This window comes from Stigmatopora nigra, chromosome 8, assembly GCF_051989575.1.
Source record: "Stigmatopora nigra isolate UIUO_SnigA chromosome 8, RoL_Snig_1.1, whole genome shotgun sequence".
In the NCBI taxonomy this organism is placed as follows: Eukaryota; Metazoa; Chordata; class Actinopteri; order Syngnathiformes; family Syngnathidae; genus Stigmatopora; species Stigmatopora nigra.
The window spans coordinates 12,009,913-12,031,030 of NC_135515.1; the positions used below are offsets into that span (position 1 = coordinate 12,009,913).

Sequence of the window (21,118 nt, forward strand, 5' to 3'; positions counted from 1 at the left end):
AAATATTTATACATATATTCCTTTTAAGATTTAAATGTTTTTTTTTAAATTGAAATGAAGACAACACAAAGAAAAAATACAATTTTGATTTAAAAAATGCATTTGCCCATTTAAATAGAGGATGATCAGGATAATATTTGATCATAAAACAGTGTCGACATTCATCATTTACGTTTTCGGTCCGCACAAAACGACGCAACGGGCCAGATTTGGCCACCGGGCCGACGTTTTAACCCCCGCGGTATAAACGCCATTGGGAGCTGGTGTCCGATAATGGGTGCATGACCATCTCCAATGCCTCCGAGTGGATCTGCAGCTGCCTTGCGCCGGATTGTGGGAGTGCGTGGGCGGGGCCACCATTGTCATGGAAACGAGACCACCGCCTCGCTATTGTTGCTCGCTCTGCCAACTTTATTATAAACCGGCAGCGAGCGGCGCGCTGTCAAACGCGGTGGGAGAAGCGGCAGGGAAAGCTGGGGATAAAAACAAAATAAAAAATAAAAAATTGAAAAATACAACAACCCCCGCCCCTCCACAAAAAGGCACTTGGATTCTATTTGAAAGACGCGCCGACTGCCGTTGACTGAGAAACTTTTTGGGAGATACCGGATCTCCCTTATCTGCGACCCCCGGTGCCATCACCGGCTGATTTCCATGTATAAAATGGATTATTCCTACCTGAACTCGTATGACTCGTGCATGGCCGCCATGGAAGCGTCGGCCTACGCGGACTTCAGCTCGTGCAGCCAGGCCAATTCGTTCCAGTACAACCCCATCCGCAGTGGACCTTTCTCCAACCCGGCCTGCGCACCACTCAGCACGGCCAGTTGCACCCTGGGGGCTCTCAGAGACCACCAACCTACGCCGTACTCCTCAGGTACAAAGCCGCTTGACGGGGGTGGGGAAGGAAATTGACCAAAAATGCTAACTTTGTTCATCAAGGTTTTTTTTTCCTTACGTCTGATGACTGGAAATAATTTTTAGTTAGAGTATTTTAACAACATTTGAAATATCAGAGTGTTTCATAAAATCAAAATCAAAATCAATGTTTCGCCTAATTTCCATTCTTGTATATGAAAAACGGTAATGACTGTATATTGAAATGTCAAATGAACACATGAAATGTCTTAAGAGAATCCCTCCGTTATGTCACACCATATTTTTTTTATTATTTTCATTATTGCTGCATATTAAAGTAAAGAACAATTCTTTTGAGATGGAATGCTATAACTAATGTAAACGAATCTTACTAACTGCACGTGTACCAAACATGAATTTGGGCAATAAATAAAAATGTTTGTAAATCCGATAAATAACATCTATCTTTCTAATTTAATAAATGTAATAAAACATATAAATATTTTAGATTCATTTCTAATCTCTCACTTAGACATTTAAAAATCTTGTCCTTGTTTTGAATATATATATATATATATATATATATATATATATATATATATATATATATATATATATATATATATATATATATATATATATATATATATATATATATATATATATATATATATATATATATATATATAAAATGTCTAAGTATATTTATATACACATACAAGTATATATATTTATATACATACACATATATATTTATGTGTATATGTATATGTTGCCATGTTAATCTAAAAACAAATATCTAAATTTACTACAATTGATTTTCTTAAATGTTGAATATAAATTGTCCTCTTTTCATACAGTGCCTTACAAGTTCTTCTCGGATCCTTCGGGCCTGAACGAAAAGCGGAAGCAGAGGCGCATCCGGACCACCTTCACCAGTTCTCAGCTGAAAGAGCTGGAGAGGGTCTTCGCCGAGACTCACTATCCGGACATTTACACCCGAGAGGAGTTAGCTCTGAAGATCGATCTGACAGAGGCCAGAGTACAGGTGAGGTAAAAGCAGCATGATAATAACCTTTTCTAGGGCACTCGTGTAATATTGAAATTCTAATTTAACGAAGCAAAGGCTAAAACCAGTGACTTTCAGTCTGTATTCATTTTATTATTATGAATTTACTTAACAAAAATACTATTAAAATAATAATTATCATATTGAGATCTTCCTTTTACACACGTGTCATGGAGGCCACAATTGTATTATACCAGATGTAAATATACAAAACAAAAAATGTAATATCAATGTGTGTGTATATATGCATACATACACACGTACACATACATACATTGATATTACATTTTTTGTTTTGTATTTTTACATCTGGTATAATACGTTTGTGTGTGTGTGTGTGTGTGTGTAAACCGGTTAAGTTAAAAAAAAGTGAACTGCCATATAAAGGGTTAAATATCTTAAAAATCCATTTCCTCAACCTCTGATTCAAACCTGGCGCATGTGTTTTTATACTAGGTGTGGTTTCAGAACAGGCGTGCCAAGTTCCGCAAGCAGGAACGTGCCGCCAACGCAAAAGCCAACGGGGCCACCAGCAGCAGCAGCACGGGCGCGGTGGGGAAAAAATCCGGCGAGACCAGGTCTTCGTCGGACGACGACGAGTCCAAAGAGTCCACTTGCAGCCCCACGCCCGATAGCACAGCCTCTCTTCCGGGCTCGGCCAATGGGAACTTGGGTAGCCCCTCCAGCTTGAGCCCCAGCCCAGCTCCGACTGGCGGTGGTTACGTCAACACCTCAGTCGGCTCTCCGGTCCTGCAGGGGCTTAAGGCGGCCAGCTGGTCCAGCCTGGGGCCGTCCAATCCAGCCGTAGCCCAGCCCGCCGCCCAGACTCAGGAGATTCTGAAGGCCTGGCAGCCGGCGGACAGTATGACGGGGCCTTTTGCCGGAGTCCTCTCCTCCTTCCACAGAAAACCCAACGGCGCCATCAAGACGAACCTCTTCTGAAGCACACATGGAGACGCATTAAAGCAGGGATGTCCACACTATTTCCGCTAACGGCCACAGTGGGTGCAGGTTTTTATCCCAACGGACATTTTAACCAATGAGCTTTCATTTGAAACAAGTAGCGCCTGACTGCAATCAACTGATTACACTTTTAATACACCAGATTGGTAAAATTGTATCATCTTCATCGGTTGGAGCGTAAACCTACACCCACTGGCGCCCTTGAGAACAGGTTTGGACACCCAGGCATTAAAAGGACACTTCCAGGTTCCATTGCTGCCTCCAGTCTCACCTTTCACTTCAAAATAAGCATTTCACTATGTCCACTATCTCCAGTTACTTCGGTTTCCTCCCACATTCCCAAAAATATGCATGCTAGGCTGATTGAACACTCAAAATGGTCCTTCGGTATTAGAGTAAATGGTTGTTCATCTCAGTGTGTCCCTGCGATTGGCTAGCAACCAATTCAGATTTCCCACCCCAAGTTGGTTGGGATAGACTACAGCACCCCACATGTGTGTCAATCTTTTACACACATTTGTTTGACTCTGCAAGTGTGAAACTACACTGGCAGACCTTATGAGAATGGTGGTCAGGTCCCAGTTCTAAGCAGAAGTTCAAACATTCGGCAACTTCCTGCTCCAGCACAAGGAAGAGGAGCTCCTAAATCCAATTAGAAAGACCCCTCGTAACGAGTCCAGACTGTGACCCTTGGTGCTGTCAGGCCCATCACGCCTTGCCTTGCCAAACAGTAGCCACTTTGTTCACAAAACAGAAAGGAGAACAACTTGTGGCCACTTCACATACTTATTTTGGTTTGTTTGGAAGATTCTCCAGCTCACTTCAGGTTACATCTTCTCGTCCATTTCTTTCTGAAAAGTATGAATTAAGGATGGCAATACATATATACATATATATATACCTTTCAGACAGATGAGGGTTCTACTGCCTCCACTCCAACCCCCCAAAAAGCTCTTCCTTTCCTGCTTCATCTCTTTGTAGTCCTATGTTGCAATCCCATTCAGCTGTGATAGCTACTGAAAACGTATTTATTAATTTTTTTTAAAAAATAACTTACTAAGAAACTCTGGAATTTCTTAGAAATTCAAGGTCATTTTGTGAGTGTAAATCCTGTAATTAGTAATATAAAATATTAGGCATATAGGTGTTTTTCTTTTTGACATTGCTTTACTGATTTCATTGCAAGGCATCTGTCTCATAGAAACTCCACTGAATGAGCTCTTATAGCACTACTGATTATTCTAATAAATCTCATTATGGAAGCACTACTAGATGTGTTCATTTGTGTATGTACAGTACATGTGAAATCATAAATGCCTGTTAAATGATAGTACTTTACCCTTCAACTCTCACTTAGGCACGCATTTTTATTTCACTGTCACGGCGTCACCTCCACTTTTCTGATGAAAGAAAAGAAGAAACTTAAAAGTAAGGAAACGTGAAATTTTACTTGAAAAAAAATGATGCAGCTACACAATTGTCATTAAGTTAACAACCAACACATGAGACTACCGTATGTGAACATACATACATGCACACACACATGGTGGGTCAAGTAAAATGTGATAATAGGACCTGTGAATTAGGACAAAGCATGACCAATCTGATCTGAACATACAGGACACAAACCGGTACTATCACATACCTTTAACTTTTGAAGTATTCTTGTATTACACGAGTTTAAGCAAGAAGTGAATTTGGAGCAAAGTGTAATTATTTAAGTATCGGAGCATCCTGTCATCTCCACTATAACACTACAATGGCTTTTAGAAAAGTTACTAGTTTAGCACGTCAAAATATATATCTATATTATGTATATATATACCTCCATATACATGTATGTGTGTGTGTGTGTGTGTGTGTGTGTGTGTGTGTGTGTGTGTGTGTATATATATATATATATATATATATATATATATATATATATATATATATATATATATATATATATATATATATATATATATATATATATATATATATATATATATATATATATATATATATATATATATATATATATATATATATATATATATATATATATATATATATATATATATATATATATATATATATATATATATATATATATATATATATATATATATATATATATATATATATATATATATATATATATATATATATATATATATATATATATATATATATATATATATATATATATATATATATATATATATATATATATATATATATATATATATATATATATATATATATATATATATATATATATATATATATATATATATATATATATATATATATATATATATATATATATATATATATATATATATATATATATATATATATATATATATATATATATATTTGTTTTCATTAAGGTGAACAGAACACAGGGATGTACAAAACTGTCATCTGTATTCTAGCCACGAGGTGTTCCATGCTACCGATGTCGCAGCAACATCTAGTGGTAGAAATCACCAAAGCAAGTGTCTTATTAAATAATTATTTTGAACAGATTTTTAGGGTGTCCAGTGGTTCCTCCCAAACAAGTCTATTAAATCCTATGTAAAGGTTAGTGAACCAACCTCACTTAGTTAAACTGTTTGGCTAAATCTGCTCTATTTCACATTACAATATGAGTTGAATCTCACAAATTGAAATGAAAAGGTCAACAAATTGTCTGCAACTGTCCCTTTCCAAGCAAAAAAACATTACTTGGTGTCACAAGCAACCTGGAATACTGACAAACTGCTAATGTTTTGTGCCCCTTGTTCCCTTTACAGATGAAAGAAAAACTATAAATATTGAGAAATGTTTTTAGATGAAGACTAAAGTTTAAGTTCACTCCTCGTAACTTGGGTCCTTTCTGCATCATCGTAGAGTAGCTTCCACTGGCTGTTTGTCTCTTTGTGGCCTGACATTTAACTGGGATGATGAGTTCTAGGTTACGACTGTTTATGCGGAAATACCTGAGACTCAGTCTATATTGTCGTAAAGAGGATATATAAAGATTGAATGTCAAAATGCTGGAAGGAGAGACCTCAATGTTGGCTTGACAGTTGAAGTTGCTCAGGTCACATCTAATAGATGTCATGACATAACGGCTTAGAAGATTCTTCTCGGGCACGGTGTGATTTTTTTCTCATGACAACTAGATCTCCGTATATAATTCAGCAGCGTTCATTGACCTTTAAAAAAGGCAGTATCGAGAACATGCACTTGAAGTATGTTTGGAAAAGGATGCTGTCAGCAAATCCAGACTAAACAAGGAAGCGCACGCGCTCTCTGAAGGCACAGTGGACGTCAAATGGGACGTTCCCATTTACTCCTGCTGACACTTGGCCTTGTGGGAAGGCCACGTTCTCTCTGAGTGCTATGGAAAATCCTCAGACTCGTTTGCTACAGTTTTTCTTGTTGCCTGAGACTCTTCAACAGGATGCACTTGTGGGCAGGGTCAAGTACTCCTGCCTCTTCCAGGTCTTCTTCTGTGATGTCACTGCCAAAATTAAGAAAAAACAGTCTTTTTTTTTCTTTTCCTGTAAGTGACATATTGCAAAAAAAAAACATATTTACCACACCATAAGGCTCAAATAAAGTCAAATTTTCTCAAAAGTCGGCCGGCAACGTGCCTTATAATCCAATGTCTCTTATACAATGGAACCTCTACCTACGAATGCCTCTAAATATGACATATTCAGGCTATGAAACACTTTGATATGCAAAACACTGTTTGAATATATGAAAACAAGATCCAAGTTACAAAATCCCCCAAAACATAAATACATTTCCTGTATCCGTTCTTTTATTTTGGAAGATTTCCCATTGGATCCTCAAAACAACAACGACTCTCTTTTGATCGCCGTTTATCATCGCAGAGTTTTTTATTAAAAATTATTGGTGTGAATGAAATGAAGAACCAGATCCTGTCATCCATTAAGGAAAAACACAATATAAGAAAGTGGCGTGTGGTTGATTGATATTGCAAGGCAATGCGTAAACCCATACAGTTGTACCTCCTACTTACGAAATTAATTGATTCTAGAACGTTTTTTGTAACCTGAAAGTAGAGCAGTATTTTATATGTAAATTCTGTTTTGCAGTAAGGAAACAACAATTACTGAATTAATTACTAACTTCATTATGATATTGATCCTATAAATGTACTTTTGATTCATACAATCTCAGAAATATCACGTGCGGTGATTTTTATTAAGATTTTCCCTTCAAAGTGGACATTTGTACTCCTATTAAAATCATGAATATGGAGGTGAAAATTGTGAATCAGGGGGCGGCTTATACGCCAGAAATTGTAAAATTCAGCGATTTTAAGACAATCTGATACTTATATCCAAGGAAATACTGTAATTCTATCCAACAATCTACTAATTATTTACCACTCTTGTAGGTCACACCTGAGCTGCGACTCTACAATGGCACATTACAACCTAAATGGATTGGGAATAAATTATAGTATAAAGGTCTTACTTAGTTGTACTTAGTTGAGCACGCCGCTTTGTCCATACCATAAATATTACCCAGCTCTAATAATAAATCGCTCTCTTTCCACTGTCTACTAAAGAAGCACAGATGGATCCGAAATTACAAAAAGAAAAAAAACAACACATACCTAAGAAACTCCAGGTCATCCCAGCCGTTGTGCAGGAGGCCTTGCTCATACCTCTCAAGTCCCAACCTCTGCAGCCACTCCCCTACTGAAGTGTCAATCACAGACAAAGATGAGCTGCTGCTACCCCAAAGTGCCTAAAAAAGAAAAACGTTTCATGTAATACATATGTGGGCGACTCAAAAATATGCCACACATTGTTTTATAGCAAACTTTCACTTTTGTTTTCAGCACAATTTGTCTTGAACGCGGCCACACATGATCCCCTTATTTGATATTGAAAAGTCATTAAACTCATTAAGTCATTAAGTAGTCATTAAGTCAGTAAATTCTCTTAAAAGTACAGAAGATGATTGCAGATGAATCCTAACAAATTAATGAATAAAACATGAAACTAAATATCAAATGATAATGAGAACCAGAATTATGAACCAGGTCGGGCGCAACCTCCATCAGTGGTGGATAAACCCTTTGGCTGCCCAATGCTGGAGTAATGTATGTATATTTTCATGTAAACACACACACACACACACACACATTTTGTATTGATTTTGCGTGAATTGCATTCACTCCGGAAAACCCGCGGAAATGGGACAATGGTACTCCTGAAATGGGGTCAATGGAGGTTGGCAGCTCTGATTTTACATACAGAGAAGCCTATTTTCTTCTACATCAAGGTAGTTTGATGTGGCATATAATCATCTGAAAGACTGGCTGTTCGACGAACAGAATTAGGATCTCAACGAAAGTCGAAAACTATTACTACTAAATGCTACTTGTATGGGTGTGTCTGTGTGTGTGTGTGTGTGTGTGTATGTGTTATTGTTTTCCTTCAAACTGCATAAGGGATTAAAGACGGAAATTAGCCCTTGGCTACAATCTTATTTTTACATATATATGTTCATTAACAGTCCGCCTTGAGGCGTAGAGGTTCACACGCCTGACTTCGGTGTGGGCATGCGTGAGCTCGACTCCCACTGGTGGCGGTATAATTGGGTGTGCGGATGATCGTTTGTCTCTCCGTGTGCCCTATGACTGACTGTCGACCAGTCTAGGGTATAGTCTGCCTTTCGTGCAGTAAGGCTGCACCCTAACGGCCCTTACCGACAGGACGCCATTGTTTGCAAACAAAAATTGGAATTGCGTCCTTTGAATCAAACCTGACAGAGAACAAAAGAATATATGATTCCCAAAACATGTGTTCATGTGCCATTTAATCCACTAACCTCTTCAGGAAGATCCTCAGCAATAACTTCAGTGATGGCATTTCGGGGTGGGAAGGTTCGGCAAGGGTCCAGACTTAAACCAGTCGCCTGCCCCCTGAGGGGAGGCGGTGCCGAAGGGGCACGTGGAGGCTGTCCCGGAAACTCAGTCTCACTCAGCGTCTTTGCCATCTGAAGCACAGAACAGGACTGGTCGTCCAATGCCCCACCGCCGACGGGGCCCCCGGCAACAGCGCCACCACGTCTGTAACTTTCCCCGAGAGCCAGCGCCACACCGGGAACAACCACAGGGATTTTGACTTCAGCAAGGTCTGGGTGAAGTGAGCGGGGCATCAGAAACGGTGGCTCGGTGGCCATGTCCATGGCTCCTTTTGGGAGGGGAGGAGGTGGGAAATCTGGAGGGGGGCGATTCAGTGTGCTCCCCACATTGGCTACACCTTGTGGTCCTGCCACACTAGTTCCCATATCCTCCTCTAAGGATCCTTCCTCACTGATGGCACGAGCCGTGTGACCTGTCAGGGGTCTGCGAGGGTGACAAGGGCCCGTAAGGGCGCATGGAGGTTTGGTCCGGGCTACAGCAATGGGAGGGGGTGCTTTCGTTGCCTGGGGGGTAGTGGAGGTGGGGGATGGGAGAAGCTCAGATGACAGAGCAGCAGCTGATTGATTGGGAACACCTTCCAAAATGTAGTAAGCGGGGTTATTGTAGCTGTTCTTGCCAACAGACTGATCACCATCAGAGAAATCTTGCTTTGGCCTGAGTACACACAAGAAATCAGCTGATTGGTGCTGTCCATTTTTATGCAAACATTTTTATCAGGAACAATTGAACCTTAAATTTCATGTAAAATGTTTCACAAAAACCTGAAAATCATCCTTTGTGACGACTTATTGGTGAGAGTTGAGGTTCATGACCAATCAACCTTCACATTTTTTCTATCTTGCCATTTTTTTAAGACCCCACTAAAACAGATCAGTTGCAAAGAGAAAAAAATATAATGAGACAGAATATTATTCTTGTTAAATTTTGGGAGGCTGTACAATTGCAGGAGTACAACCATCTATGTCTGGGCTGTCGAAGATTACATCAATAATAAGGCAACTGCCCTACATAAGCAGGAGAGGATTTTCATTTGACCTTAATCGAAATTAACCACAAGGTCATTTATTCAGTACATGAATGTCCTTCCCAGCTACTTACAGTTTGGTAAAATCAAGTTATTGCTGAGCATTAATAACAGTGGTCAAATTATTTTTTGCTTAAATTACAGTTGAGAACTATTTCTGAAAGTATTAACCTGAAACTGAAAATGAAAAGAATCAATAAATGTGCATATATTTAAAGGATGCAAGCAAAATAGCTGTTGTCAGACATCTTCAATAACTAGTACCGTAATGTCACGACTATAAGGCAACTAAAAAGTCTTACATTTTCTCCAAAATAGACAGGGCGCCTTTTAATGCGGAGCGTGTGTATGCGCCGAGTTTCAAAGCCTGACTGAGGGCACTTCTGACCCGACACGGACGTATGTTTTGCCATGCCTGGTTGCGTGCATTAGTGCAGTGTGCCTTGTGTGTGTCAAATACAGAAATCGCACATGTTACTGAGACTGCGCCTTTAAATGCGGTGCGCCATATAGTCTATAGTACTATTTTAGCAAATCCGATTTGTGTATTTAAGATAGTCAGGCCTTCTCGCCCCATATTGGCTACCCACTGTAATATGCCCGTGTCTAATGGAGAAACAGACTTTGTAATGGCTCCAGAAAGCGAAACAAACTTTGCCCGAGTCCGACAGAAAGACTGACTATTTCATACTATAAATAACTATAAAGAACGTGCGCCAATTTTCAGTGTTTTTTCCCCACTGTACTCGAGACATACCGTGCAGCAGTTTCCTCCTTGCTACTCTTCTCGGCTTCTTCGCTGACCTTTCCCAATTCTCCAAGCTGTTTACGAACCATAGGTGGCCTGCGGAAGAGTAAAAAAAAATACAGACCCCAAAGTTAAAAGCATCCCTAAAAAGCTCCATAACATTTTTTCCATAAATCAAACCTAGTCCCATTGTACAGGGTTCGTTGTCCCATATAAATGATTACTGGGAACTATACAACACCATGACACTATTTAACATAATACATTATTATCATTAAAACATAATATATACAATTAAAAACATGATAGATGTTAACCAAAACCTGTGAAGTCCCAAAAACATAATACCAATATAAAGAGTGTACTAACTTCACATATTCGTGTCCCACTCTGGATGACAAGGTAGATTTTCCTTTAGGTATGCCTGTTTCATCTTTGTCCACACTGATCCATTCTAGAATAAAATGTCAGATTTCAAATGCACGTTTTCCAATTTTACAGCACCATTCAAACGTTTTGATGAACAAAACCCAATTCCAATGTAAAACAATAAATAAATACAATAAATTTCAATCTACATGTTTTTTTCTTTTAATCTTTTCATTGAGTCCCCCCCAAAAATTGGAAAAAAAAGAAGTGAGGAATGCTCAGAAAAAAAACATTAAAATAAAATCATTTTAGATTGATTTCAGAAGTGGGTAAAAATTTTGACGTAACAAGCATTTAAAAATTGCAGAGTTAGCAACTAAGGCACTTGGGTAAAATAAGTACATAATTTTAAGAGAATGTTTTTTAAAAAAACATTGCAAGTAATTTAAGGATTTTATCATGTATGGTCACTAAAACACAAAAATAATTCAGAGAATTTATAGAAATCTTTGACCTAAGCAGCAAAGCCACAGAACAAAATGTAATGCCCTTAACCTTTGGTCCCTCAGGAGGCATGACATTAAACAGCAATACATTAACAGCACCCAGATAAACCACCATATTCTCTGGTCCTAAGCTCATCAAACAAAGACAAAAGTGATACAGTCGGCCATGATCTAAGCAATACCATCCACTGGGGTTGAGGGTTCTATCCTAGGTTGGTCAACCCAACTATGTGCACCAGGCACGGGGACACCCTGATCAGTGGCCAGCCAATTTTCAGGGCACAAAGAGATAGACAACCATTCATTCACCCACCTATACCTAGGGGCAATGTGCAGTGCTCAACAATGTTCTCCACACACAGCAAACATATGCAGCGTACAAAATAAAATCCAATTTGAATTTAAAAAGAAAACATACACACACATTACAATTTTTTTTGTGCCATTTTGCAACAATCAGAAAGTGGTAGCCTGTCACTGACAAATGACAAGAAACAGTAATTACATATAAAACTATGATAACACTGTACCATACCATAGAGCCTTTCTCTGGTTCCCATCCTTTCAGAAGGGACTCTGACCCTCATTGACCCCCTGATGTTTCCAGTTTCCTCGCCACGATGAGACAGGTAAGTGTGGAATTGCTGCGTTGTGCTACCAATCATTGACTTCAGAGCTAAGACACATTCTCCTGGAAATTACAAAAACAAAATAGACCTGTAACTACACTAAAATCCCTGGAAAAATCATAACAGACTAAAGAAAATATGACAAATTTATGTATCCAGCCCAAACAAAGAGATTGCATTTATACCATATGATTCATATCCATCCAGGGATTTCACAGTGAGCAGCAGGTGTTGGTCCTGAAGGTATTCGATCTCCGATAGAAGAGGTTTGAGCGTGGTCAATTGCTTGCTGGACCAGCCCAAACGGAGGAAGTTGACATTATCGCTACTTTGACTGTCGTTCTCGTAACTCTTCTTGAACTCTACATGAGAGAAACAGAAACTCACAGCGAGAGGGGTTGGGAGAATTAACAAAGGGAAGGGCGGTGGAAGGGGGGGCTGAGTTGGCTGATGTTTTTAATGGAATTGTACCCAAAAGTGCAATGACAAAGCACATGCACAGGCAGGAGTGAGATAGGACAAAATGGATGCTAGTCATAAAGGTATACTGACTGCCTGGAAATAGGGAGGGAGGAACAAAGACGTGAAAAAGAGAATGCAGTTCTATTAGGAAGAGAAGGAAGACTACGGTGCTCGCGGCTGATGATGGAGTTCACTGCGTTTGGGGTGATGACAGTTTGTGTAAATAAAAGTTAGTAATTGACTGGTTTTTCTCACCTTCCAAACATGTGGAGTAGAATTCGATGAAGAACTTTGTTCTACTAGCAGTTTTCACTATGGCCTCGATGCTCTCAAATTCAATATAAGCCTGCTCAGAAGATTTAGGCAACCCTGGAAAAAAAACAGCAAGTGGTTAGTTGAGAAGAAAAAATAAAACCTTTTTCTTCTGCTTCTTTTTTATTACAGTTGTACCTCTACATACAAGCACCTCTACATACAAGCACCTCTACATACAAGCACCTCTACATACGAGCACCTCTACATTCGAGCAACTCGAGATAAGAGGAAAATTTCAAGCAAATAATTATCTCTGCATGCGAGAAAAATTTCAAGATGCGAGAAAGCTAGGTGGCCAAGACAAGAGACATCATTGTAGCGCACTGTCTTGTTTGCCACATCTCTTTCCTGTATAACAGATACAGACGCTCACCTACTTACGAACAATCGCGTTATGAACAATGGTACATACGAACATGTCTGCGTATTGCATGTCGAAAAATGTTTTCAAGTTAGATTTTGTATTGCACGCCTTTTTCCGTGTCGTACTTCTTTCCGCCGCTAATACCGCCGCCTGCCGCTGTGAGAGCTCAGCTCACCCAGCATCCACCTTCCTTTGCCCAGTTCGGAGCAGTGCGGAAGTGTGTGAACGTATCTCCAGTGCGCAAAGAACCGTTTTCATTTTTACAACAACTTAAATCGTTCGACCGTCAGTACCATTTATAAGCAGAAAGATGGAGCAGCAAGACCCAAATATTGAACGTTGCACAAAATCAGTTGAATGATGCCATACAGTGCTACCACATTTATGATGAAAAAAAGAAGAAAAATGTGCAACCGTCATTAGATAGCTTATTTCGGCCAGTTTCTAGCAAATCTCTCCATCTCTCTAATGTATGTATACAGTACTGTATGTATGCTCTCCATTTTATTAAATGGTTTTTCAGTACAAACCAATGCTGTTTACTTGTACAAGCCTTAAACATAAAAATGCACTTATACAAACCTTTGAATATACTTATATAGGCCTTGAACATAAATTATAATACAAAATATAGCACTGAATCAACTAACGAACAAATTTAACTTATGAACAATTGCTCGGAACGTAACTCGTTCGTAAGTAGGGGAGTGTCTGTATCTACGAGCACTGGGCGGAGCGTTGCATTTTTTTCAGTGTACCTTTCTTGGAGACGAACTGCGAGGTTACGCCCACCTCAAATGTACCAAATACCGGAGAGTGGTCACTAGTCACAATATCATCTGTGCAACCTAAAAGGAGTAGATTTTTAAGAATGTATTTTCAGTTGGATTTTCAAATAACTGCAGAAAAACTTTCTTGAAACTGTCTTACCATAGGAGTTACAAACAATGTGCGTTTCTGGGTAAGACTTCCACAAGATCCTGTCACACCAAGATGGAACATTTGTCCTCATCTTAGGAATAGAGCAAATAAGAATAAACAGCAACATTATTAGGGGGATTTGAAATATTTAAAATAGAATAACAGACACGTCAGTGAGGTTACGTCATGTGTTTCTAAACATACCCCGGTGGCTTTCTGCTTCTGCCAAACGTAAGTGTCCCTCGAGCCCCGCTCGTATCGGTAAGTGGGTGGGAATGAAATCTCTTCCTCGGCTGTAAATAAGATTACAAAATATTTGGCAAAATGGTAAGAAACCAAAACGATATTCAATTAAAAGAGGAAATAAACATTATTTGCTTGGCAAAATAAAAACGAAAATATGAGAGAAACGGATAAGCAGAAGATGGCATGAGAATAGTGAAACTGTTTACACTTTTTGGGGGTTACTGTAATAAAATATGCAAATTCTTTGAAAGATTTAACAGAAAAAAATAACCTCTTGATGGTTTGGTGTATAGAGTGGTGCATTTTATTAAATAAAAATATGAAGAAGTTCCGTATTTTTTTGGTCAGCCATATACTATAGCATATTATATAATGACTAATTTCAATTTAGTATACACACACACATACATACACTCACACACACATACATACACTCACACACACACACATACATACACTCACACATACATACACTCACTCACACACACACACACACACACACACACACACACACACACACATACATACACACAAACACATACACCAGGTACACACGTACACACATACATACACACACACGCAAACACACACATACATACACACACATACACACCTACACACACACATACACACATACACACCTACACACACACATACACACCTACACACACACATACACACCTACACACATACACACCTACACACCTACACACATACACACATACACACATATACCGAAGGACATTTTGGAGTGTTCAATCAGCCTATCAATCCGCATATACGTAGAGTATATGCGGATTGATCTTTGGGGCAAATATGTTAACCACTGATCTACAATGCTGCACAAACAGGGTGCAATAGTAAGTGAAATGTGGTAGAAATTTGGGAATTGAGTAACACCAACCAAAGCGTAAAAATACTTTGTTTTTCTCCCTCTCAAGGTTTAGTTGGTCCACTTTCAACAGTGGGTCAAACTCCTTTCTGTTAATGTAGTTAAGGATTTCCTGTAAACAAAGGAACATTAACAATTGATCAGCAAGTTTACAGAGACTGACCACAAACTACTAAATCACCTACTGTTTCACCAAATCTAACTTTACCTGTATGTCCATGTCAAGTCTGTAGTTGAGATCTCCTAGCCAGAATAGATGTGTAAAGCGCAGTGAAATGTCAAAGGAGCTCAACTGTTTGTCCCCAAGCGAAAGCAGACGCAAAATGTCGAGATAGTTTTGGTTCCTCCTGAGAAGGTCATTGTGGCAATATGAAATGCATTTGAAGTTGTTTCCGTAATGGAAAAAGCATGCAGAACTAAATTCTAAGTTGTATGGATGTATACAGTTTTTCAGTCAAAAAGGTTGGTAATACCTTGCAATTTTTTCATTCCCTGAAGTTAAGTGACAGTTCACAAAACCAAAAGAAGTTCCATTGAACATGAAAGAAACACCAACAGCTCCTTTATTACCTGGGAAATAAAAAACAAACAAATATGAACTCAAACAATTTGACATCTGTTTATCCAACAAGAAACAAAGAATTGAACTAATTATTTTAATTACCATATTTTATATTAAGAATGAATTGCACTTTTCATTTTTAAATTGAAAAAAAAGCAAAAAGGAAAACTGAAGGGCGCAAAGGTTTACTAGTTTCAATTCAATGAGGAGGCAATTTTAATTGTTTTCCTTTGTATTTACAACGTGTAACCCGAGTACAGGATGAATAAAGTTTGATCTAATCTAATTGACTGGCTAAAAGTGCAGTATAATGCCAGTTTTGCTATTCAGTATTTAAGTTACCAAGTGTGTTGGCGATACCGGTCTTGACACTGGACATTCCTACATGGCTGATGCGGTTTTCATGTTCTGGCTTCACTAGCACAGCGACTTTTATATTCCATAGTGTCTGCACCGCTATCTAAAAACAAGTGAAACAAAAGGTAATCATGAAACAACATTTATGCACATGTTCAGCAGGATGTATTTGAAAAATAAGGTAAATTATATAACAAAGTTAGCACGTGTTAACAGCCTCAGAGTCAAGATGTTAATCTTGTTGTGTTGAGTTTGCTTTTGCTGTTCTCTCTGTATTCCGTGTATTCTCCAGGTGCTTCCTCTCACATTCCAAAAACATGCTTGTTCAACTAGCAGAGTCATCCATAGTATGTGTGAATGTGAAGGGTGAATGATTTGATGGTGCCCTGGGCTTGACTAGCTAACAGTCCTGTATAAAACGATGAATAGTGACAACAAGCTTTTCTTACCGGTTTATAATCTAGTTCTGTTTGTTCTTTCAACATGGCCCGTAACGACTCCACCCACTCCCGATCGCACACAGAGTTTTCTTGTGTGCCAAATGCATACAGGTCATGTGGGATTGTGACTGTCATCTCCTCCAAAGTCTTTCCAAGGCCTCGGCACAACACCCACGAGGCCAAGGATTTGGGAGCAGGAACAGAGCCTAAAAACAAATATATAAATAGTAAGGCAAATTTAATGCTTACAGATTATTAGAAGTAATTTACACCAGATGCAAAATGTGAAAAATACAAATGATGCCGATTGTTAATTGTTAGGAAGCATGTCTATGGGAAACATTACAAATAGAATCCTTTAAAAACAATGTCTTACCCATGTTCCATGTCCCGATGAAGACAGATATCATGTCAGGCTCATCCTGGTTGGAATGTTTGTTTTTCATTAGCTGCAGCAACTGACAAAAGGCCTCCCGCTTCTAATGTACATACAGAACAAAAAATACAAGTATACATGCTCGGGTTTAAAAAAAAAACGCAGAAATATAACTATTTGGCATAAATAACATGTATTAAATTCTAAAAGATGTTTAAAATGTAATGGTAATCCCCATTCTGTGAGGTCTCATCAGTATTATTGCACAGATTGTGGATATGCAAATAGTATATCGTCTTGGCACTGTGTTTATGCAAGTGTGACTGTGAAGACCTTTGCACTAGCAAATATGAAGTCTTTTCTTTGGCTCTTGTCCTTTTCCTTCTCAAAAACAATGCCGAGTTTATTCTGCACCCGCTGAGACTTGATCAGCTGACGAACTAAGAGGTCAACAGATAGTGATGGGAGGGGAGGAAATGAAAAGCGGATGTAAGAAGGCCAGCAAAAAACATACACAAAGGATAAACTAGGGTTTGTGCTACTTACTTTTGTCATGTGTAAAAGTTGTCCAGTCTTCCTGGCTGTCCTTCACCTTCTTCATTACTACCAGTCTACCTCCTTCCACATCCACAGACAGTGTGTATTTCTGACTCTTCCCTATCTTGGTCAGCTCAGTTAGGTAGACATCAAGTTTGACCTGCAAAGAATGCAAAAGAACTGATGTAATTTGGGGGTTATAAGGCACATCTGGGTTGAGTGTTTAGCGCGTCAGCCTCACATTGGGAGACCTGGGTTCAAATTCAGATCGATCCACCTGTGTGGAGTTTGCATGTTCTACCCGGGCCTGTGTGGGTTTTCTCCGGTAGTCCAGTTTCTTCCCACATTCCAAAGACATGCATGGTAAGCTGATTGAATACTCAAAATTGCCCCTAGGTATGAGTCTGAGCGTGAATGGTTCTTTATCTCCTTGTGCCCTGCGATTGATTGGCTGGCCACCAATACAGAGTGACCCCTGCCTCTGGCCTGAAGTCAGTTGGGATAGGCTCCAGCACCCCCCACGACCCTAGTGAGGAGAAAGCGCTTCAGAAAATGAGATGAGGAGGTTCACCTACTATGACTACTACTACTACGACCAATCACATTTCAGCCATTATTTGCGACTACTACTACGACTACTACCACTACTACTACGACCAATCACATTTCAGCCATTATTTGCGACTACTACTACGACTACTACCACTACTGCGACTACTCCTGAGACTACTACTCTGACTACTACCACTACTGCGACTACTTCTGAGACTACTACTCTGACTACTACCACTACTGCGACTACTCCTGAGACTACTACTCTGACTACTACCACTACTGCGACTACTCCTGAGACTACTACTCTGACTACTACCACTACTGCGACTACTCCTGAGACTACTACTCTGACTACTACCACTACTGCGACTACTCCTGAGACTACTACTCTGACTACTACCACTACTGCGACTACTCCTGAGACTACTACTCTGACTACTACCACTACTGCGACTACTCCTGAGACTACTACTCTGACTACTACCACTACTGCGACTACTCCTGAGACTACTACTCTGACTACTACCACTACTGCGACTACTCCTGAGACTACTACTACGAGTACTACTACGACTACTACTACGAGTACTACTACGACTACTCCTGAGACTACTACTACGAGTACTACTACAACTACTCCTGAGACTACTACTACGAGTACTACTACGACTACTACTGCGACGACTACTACTACGAGTACGACTACTACGACTACTCCTGAGACTACTACTACGAGTACTACTACGACTACTACTGCGACGACTACTACTACGAGTACGACTACTACGACTACTCCTGAGACTACTACTATGAGTACTACTACGAGTACGACTACTACGACTACTCCTGAGACTACTACTACGAGTACGACTACTACGACTACTCCTGAGACTACTACTACGAGTACGACTACGACTACTGCTACTACTACTACGAGTACGACTACTGCTACTACTACTACTACGACTACTACTACGAGTACGACTACTACGACTACTCCTGAGACTACTACTACGAGTACTACTACGACTACTACTGCGACGACTACTACTACGAGTACGACTACTACGACTACTCCTGAGACTACTACTATGAGTACTACTACGACTACTACTACTACGAGTACGACTACTACGACTACTCCTGAGACTACTACTACGAGTACGACTACGACTACTACGACTACTCCTGAGACTACTACTACGAGTACGACTACGACTACTGCTACTACTCCGACTACGACTACTGCTACTACTACGAGTACGACTACTGCTACTACTACTACTACGACTACTACTACGAGTACGACTACTACGACTACTGCTACTACTACTACTATAATGGCTACTACTACTACTACTACTACTACGACTACGACTACTGCGACTCCTACGACTGTGACTACTACTACGACTGCGACTACAACAACTACTACTACTACAATCACTACTACTACGACTGTGACTACAACTACTATGACTACAACTACTATGACTACTACTACGACTATAAAATCATGGGTTTAGCATTTTATCTGTAAATATCTTTCAAACATATATTCAAAGTGAAATAATTGTAAATCAATTTGTTTTCCTCTTTGTTGTCATAAATCAGATGCTTCAGGTTGAACTCACTGTGACCAAAATATCACAGGGAGCTGCTGTTTACCACAGTAAATGTAAATTTCGCAAAGATAAATACTTCAAAAAGACATTTCCTTTTTATCCAACTTTTCACAATACCTTCTAGGATAAATGTCCACTCTCTTGTTTAAAATAGCTCAACACTTCCAAATTAATTATTCATTTATTTTGCTTATCCCTGTCAAGATCCAGGGATGTTGAAGCCAACCCAGACGACCATTCACAATAACAACTACATTACCTCCAGGTAGGAGTCAAACCCACAATGCTCGCACCAAAGTCAGGCAAGAGAACAATTGCACTAATTAATTATGATGTTGGTAAAACAAACTTTTAACACATTCTAGCATACTTAGTTTCATGTGCTCAAATAAAACAAAGTAAGTACTGAATACCATTCGATGTATTCAAACCACAGACAATACAACAGGAAAAGCATTACGAAAATCCCTTCGCTCTTTTACATGACCCGTCTGGGAAACACTTCCTACTGTGTGGTGAGCAATCCATGACAGAGTTCACATCAAGTCTGCAATATGTAATGAATTCAGCCTTTGCTGCGGAAGTATTAAGTCTTCTTCCGAGGATACTGTATGAAGTGTACTTGATTGCTAAAACAATCACGGTGGGAAAAACATTGTCATGTAGTTTGAAGAAAAGATAAGTACCTCAAATGGCTGCACAGGGATCGTTTTGCTATGACGCATGGAGAGAGGTGGAGGGGAGCACAAAGTGGACAAGCTCATGTCTTGAAGAGCTTTCAGAGCCTGTGGGAGTATTATAGAGAAAAAATATAGTCGCTATAATGGTGTAACAATACATATATTTAAATGAACTGGTTAAGCACGATCAAATCAAATCAATCAAACATTAATCATCATGATAATTGTTTAGATACTGTATTTTTGTAAACAAAAGGTGTTAACTAATAAATGTCTGAAATGTTTCAGCAATAAGCTAGTCATAAAGCTCAAAAATACTATTTTTTTTACAGATGAACGGTAACTGATTGTGTTAAATTTCTTCACAATGTCGAATTAAATTGATCAGATGCCCTCTAAATTGGTTAGAAATATTGTATGTGTTGTCAAAATTACCATATCCTCATGTATTTGGTGATTTACATTAAGAGAATTTAAAAGATAAAAGCCAGAGCACACACATACATACACACATGCTTTGCATTGTTCTGACATACAATGTTGGAGTCAACAAGGAAACAGTTAGCCATTTCCTGGATGTGACCTAACAGCGGCCAAGAAGGTGGAGCATCACTTAGGTTGAGACACGCAGTTTGGGTGATTACATTCTAAATGTCTCTGTCACTGTCATAGTCTG

At 39.1% G+C, this 21,118-nt stretch overlaps 2 protein-coding genes across 3 annotated transcripts in view; one reads left to right on the plus strand and one right to left on the minus strand.

Moving 5' to 3' along the window:
- Positions 1 to 528: 528 nt before the first annotated feature.
- phox2a (paired like homeobox 2A) lies at positions 529 to 4,112 on the plus strand. The gene is made up of 3 exons (XM_077722694.1): positions 529 to 877; positions 1,719 to 1,906; positions 2,384 to 4,112. The coding sequence occupies exons 1-3, from the start codon at positions 655 to 657 to the stop codon at positions 2,867 to 2,869; spliced, it is 897 nt and encodes a 298-aa protein (XP_077578820.1). The 5' UTR covers positions 529 to 654; the 3' UTR covers positions 2,870 to 4,112.
- Positions 4,113 to 5,481: 1,369 nt separating this feature from the next.
- Positions 5,482 to 21,118, minus strand: part of inppl1a (inositol polyphosphate phosphatase-like 1a) — a 29,342-nt gene continuing 13,705 nt past the window's right edge. For both annotated transcript variants that reach the window (XM_077722609.1, XM_077722610.1), the window contains exons 9-28: positions 20,449 to 20,547; positions 17,592 to 17,742; positions 17,379 to 17,485; positions 17,046 to 17,148; positions 16,679 to 16,875; positions 16,215 to 16,332; positions 15,784 to 15,880; positions 15,519 to 15,657; positions 15,323 to 15,422; positions 14,377 to 14,465; positions 14,182 to 14,263; positions 14,010 to 14,099; positions 12,828 to 12,941; positions 12,296 to 12,472; positions 12,017 to 12,172; positions 10,976 to 11,060; positions 10,616 to 10,702; positions 8,738 to 9,488; positions 7,515 to 7,648; positions 5,482 to 6,383 (exon numbers count right to left, since the gene is read on the minus strand). In XM_077722609.1, the coding sequence (XP_077578735.1) occupies positions 6,287 to 6,383; positions 7,515 to 7,648; positions 8,738 to 9,488; positions 10,616 to 10,702; positions 10,976 to 11,060; positions 12,017 to 12,172; positions 12,296 to 12,472; positions 12,828 to 12,941; positions 14,010 to 14,099; positions 14,182 to 14,263; positions 14,377 to 14,465; positions 15,323 to 15,422; positions 15,519 to 15,657; positions 15,784 to 15,880; positions 16,215 to 16,332; positions 16,679 to 16,875; positions 17,046 to 17,148; positions 17,379 to 17,485; positions 17,592 to 17,742; positions 20,449 to 20,547 (2,973 nt within the window). In that variant the 3' untranslated portion in view covers positions 5,482 to 6,286. The remainder of the gene's footprint in view (positions 6,384 to 7,514; positions 7,649 to 8,737; positions 9,489 to 10,615; positions 10,703 to 10,975; positions 11,061 to 12,016; positions 12,173 to 12,295; positions 12,473 to 12,827; positions 12,942 to 14,009; positions 14,100 to 14,181; positions 14,264 to 14,376; positions 14,466 to 15,322; positions 15,423 to 15,518; positions 15,658 to 15,783; positions 15,881 to 16,214; positions 16,333 to 16,678; positions 16,876 to 17,045; positions 17,149 to 17,378; positions 17,486 to 17,591; positions 17,743 to 20,448; positions 20,548 to 21,118) is intronic.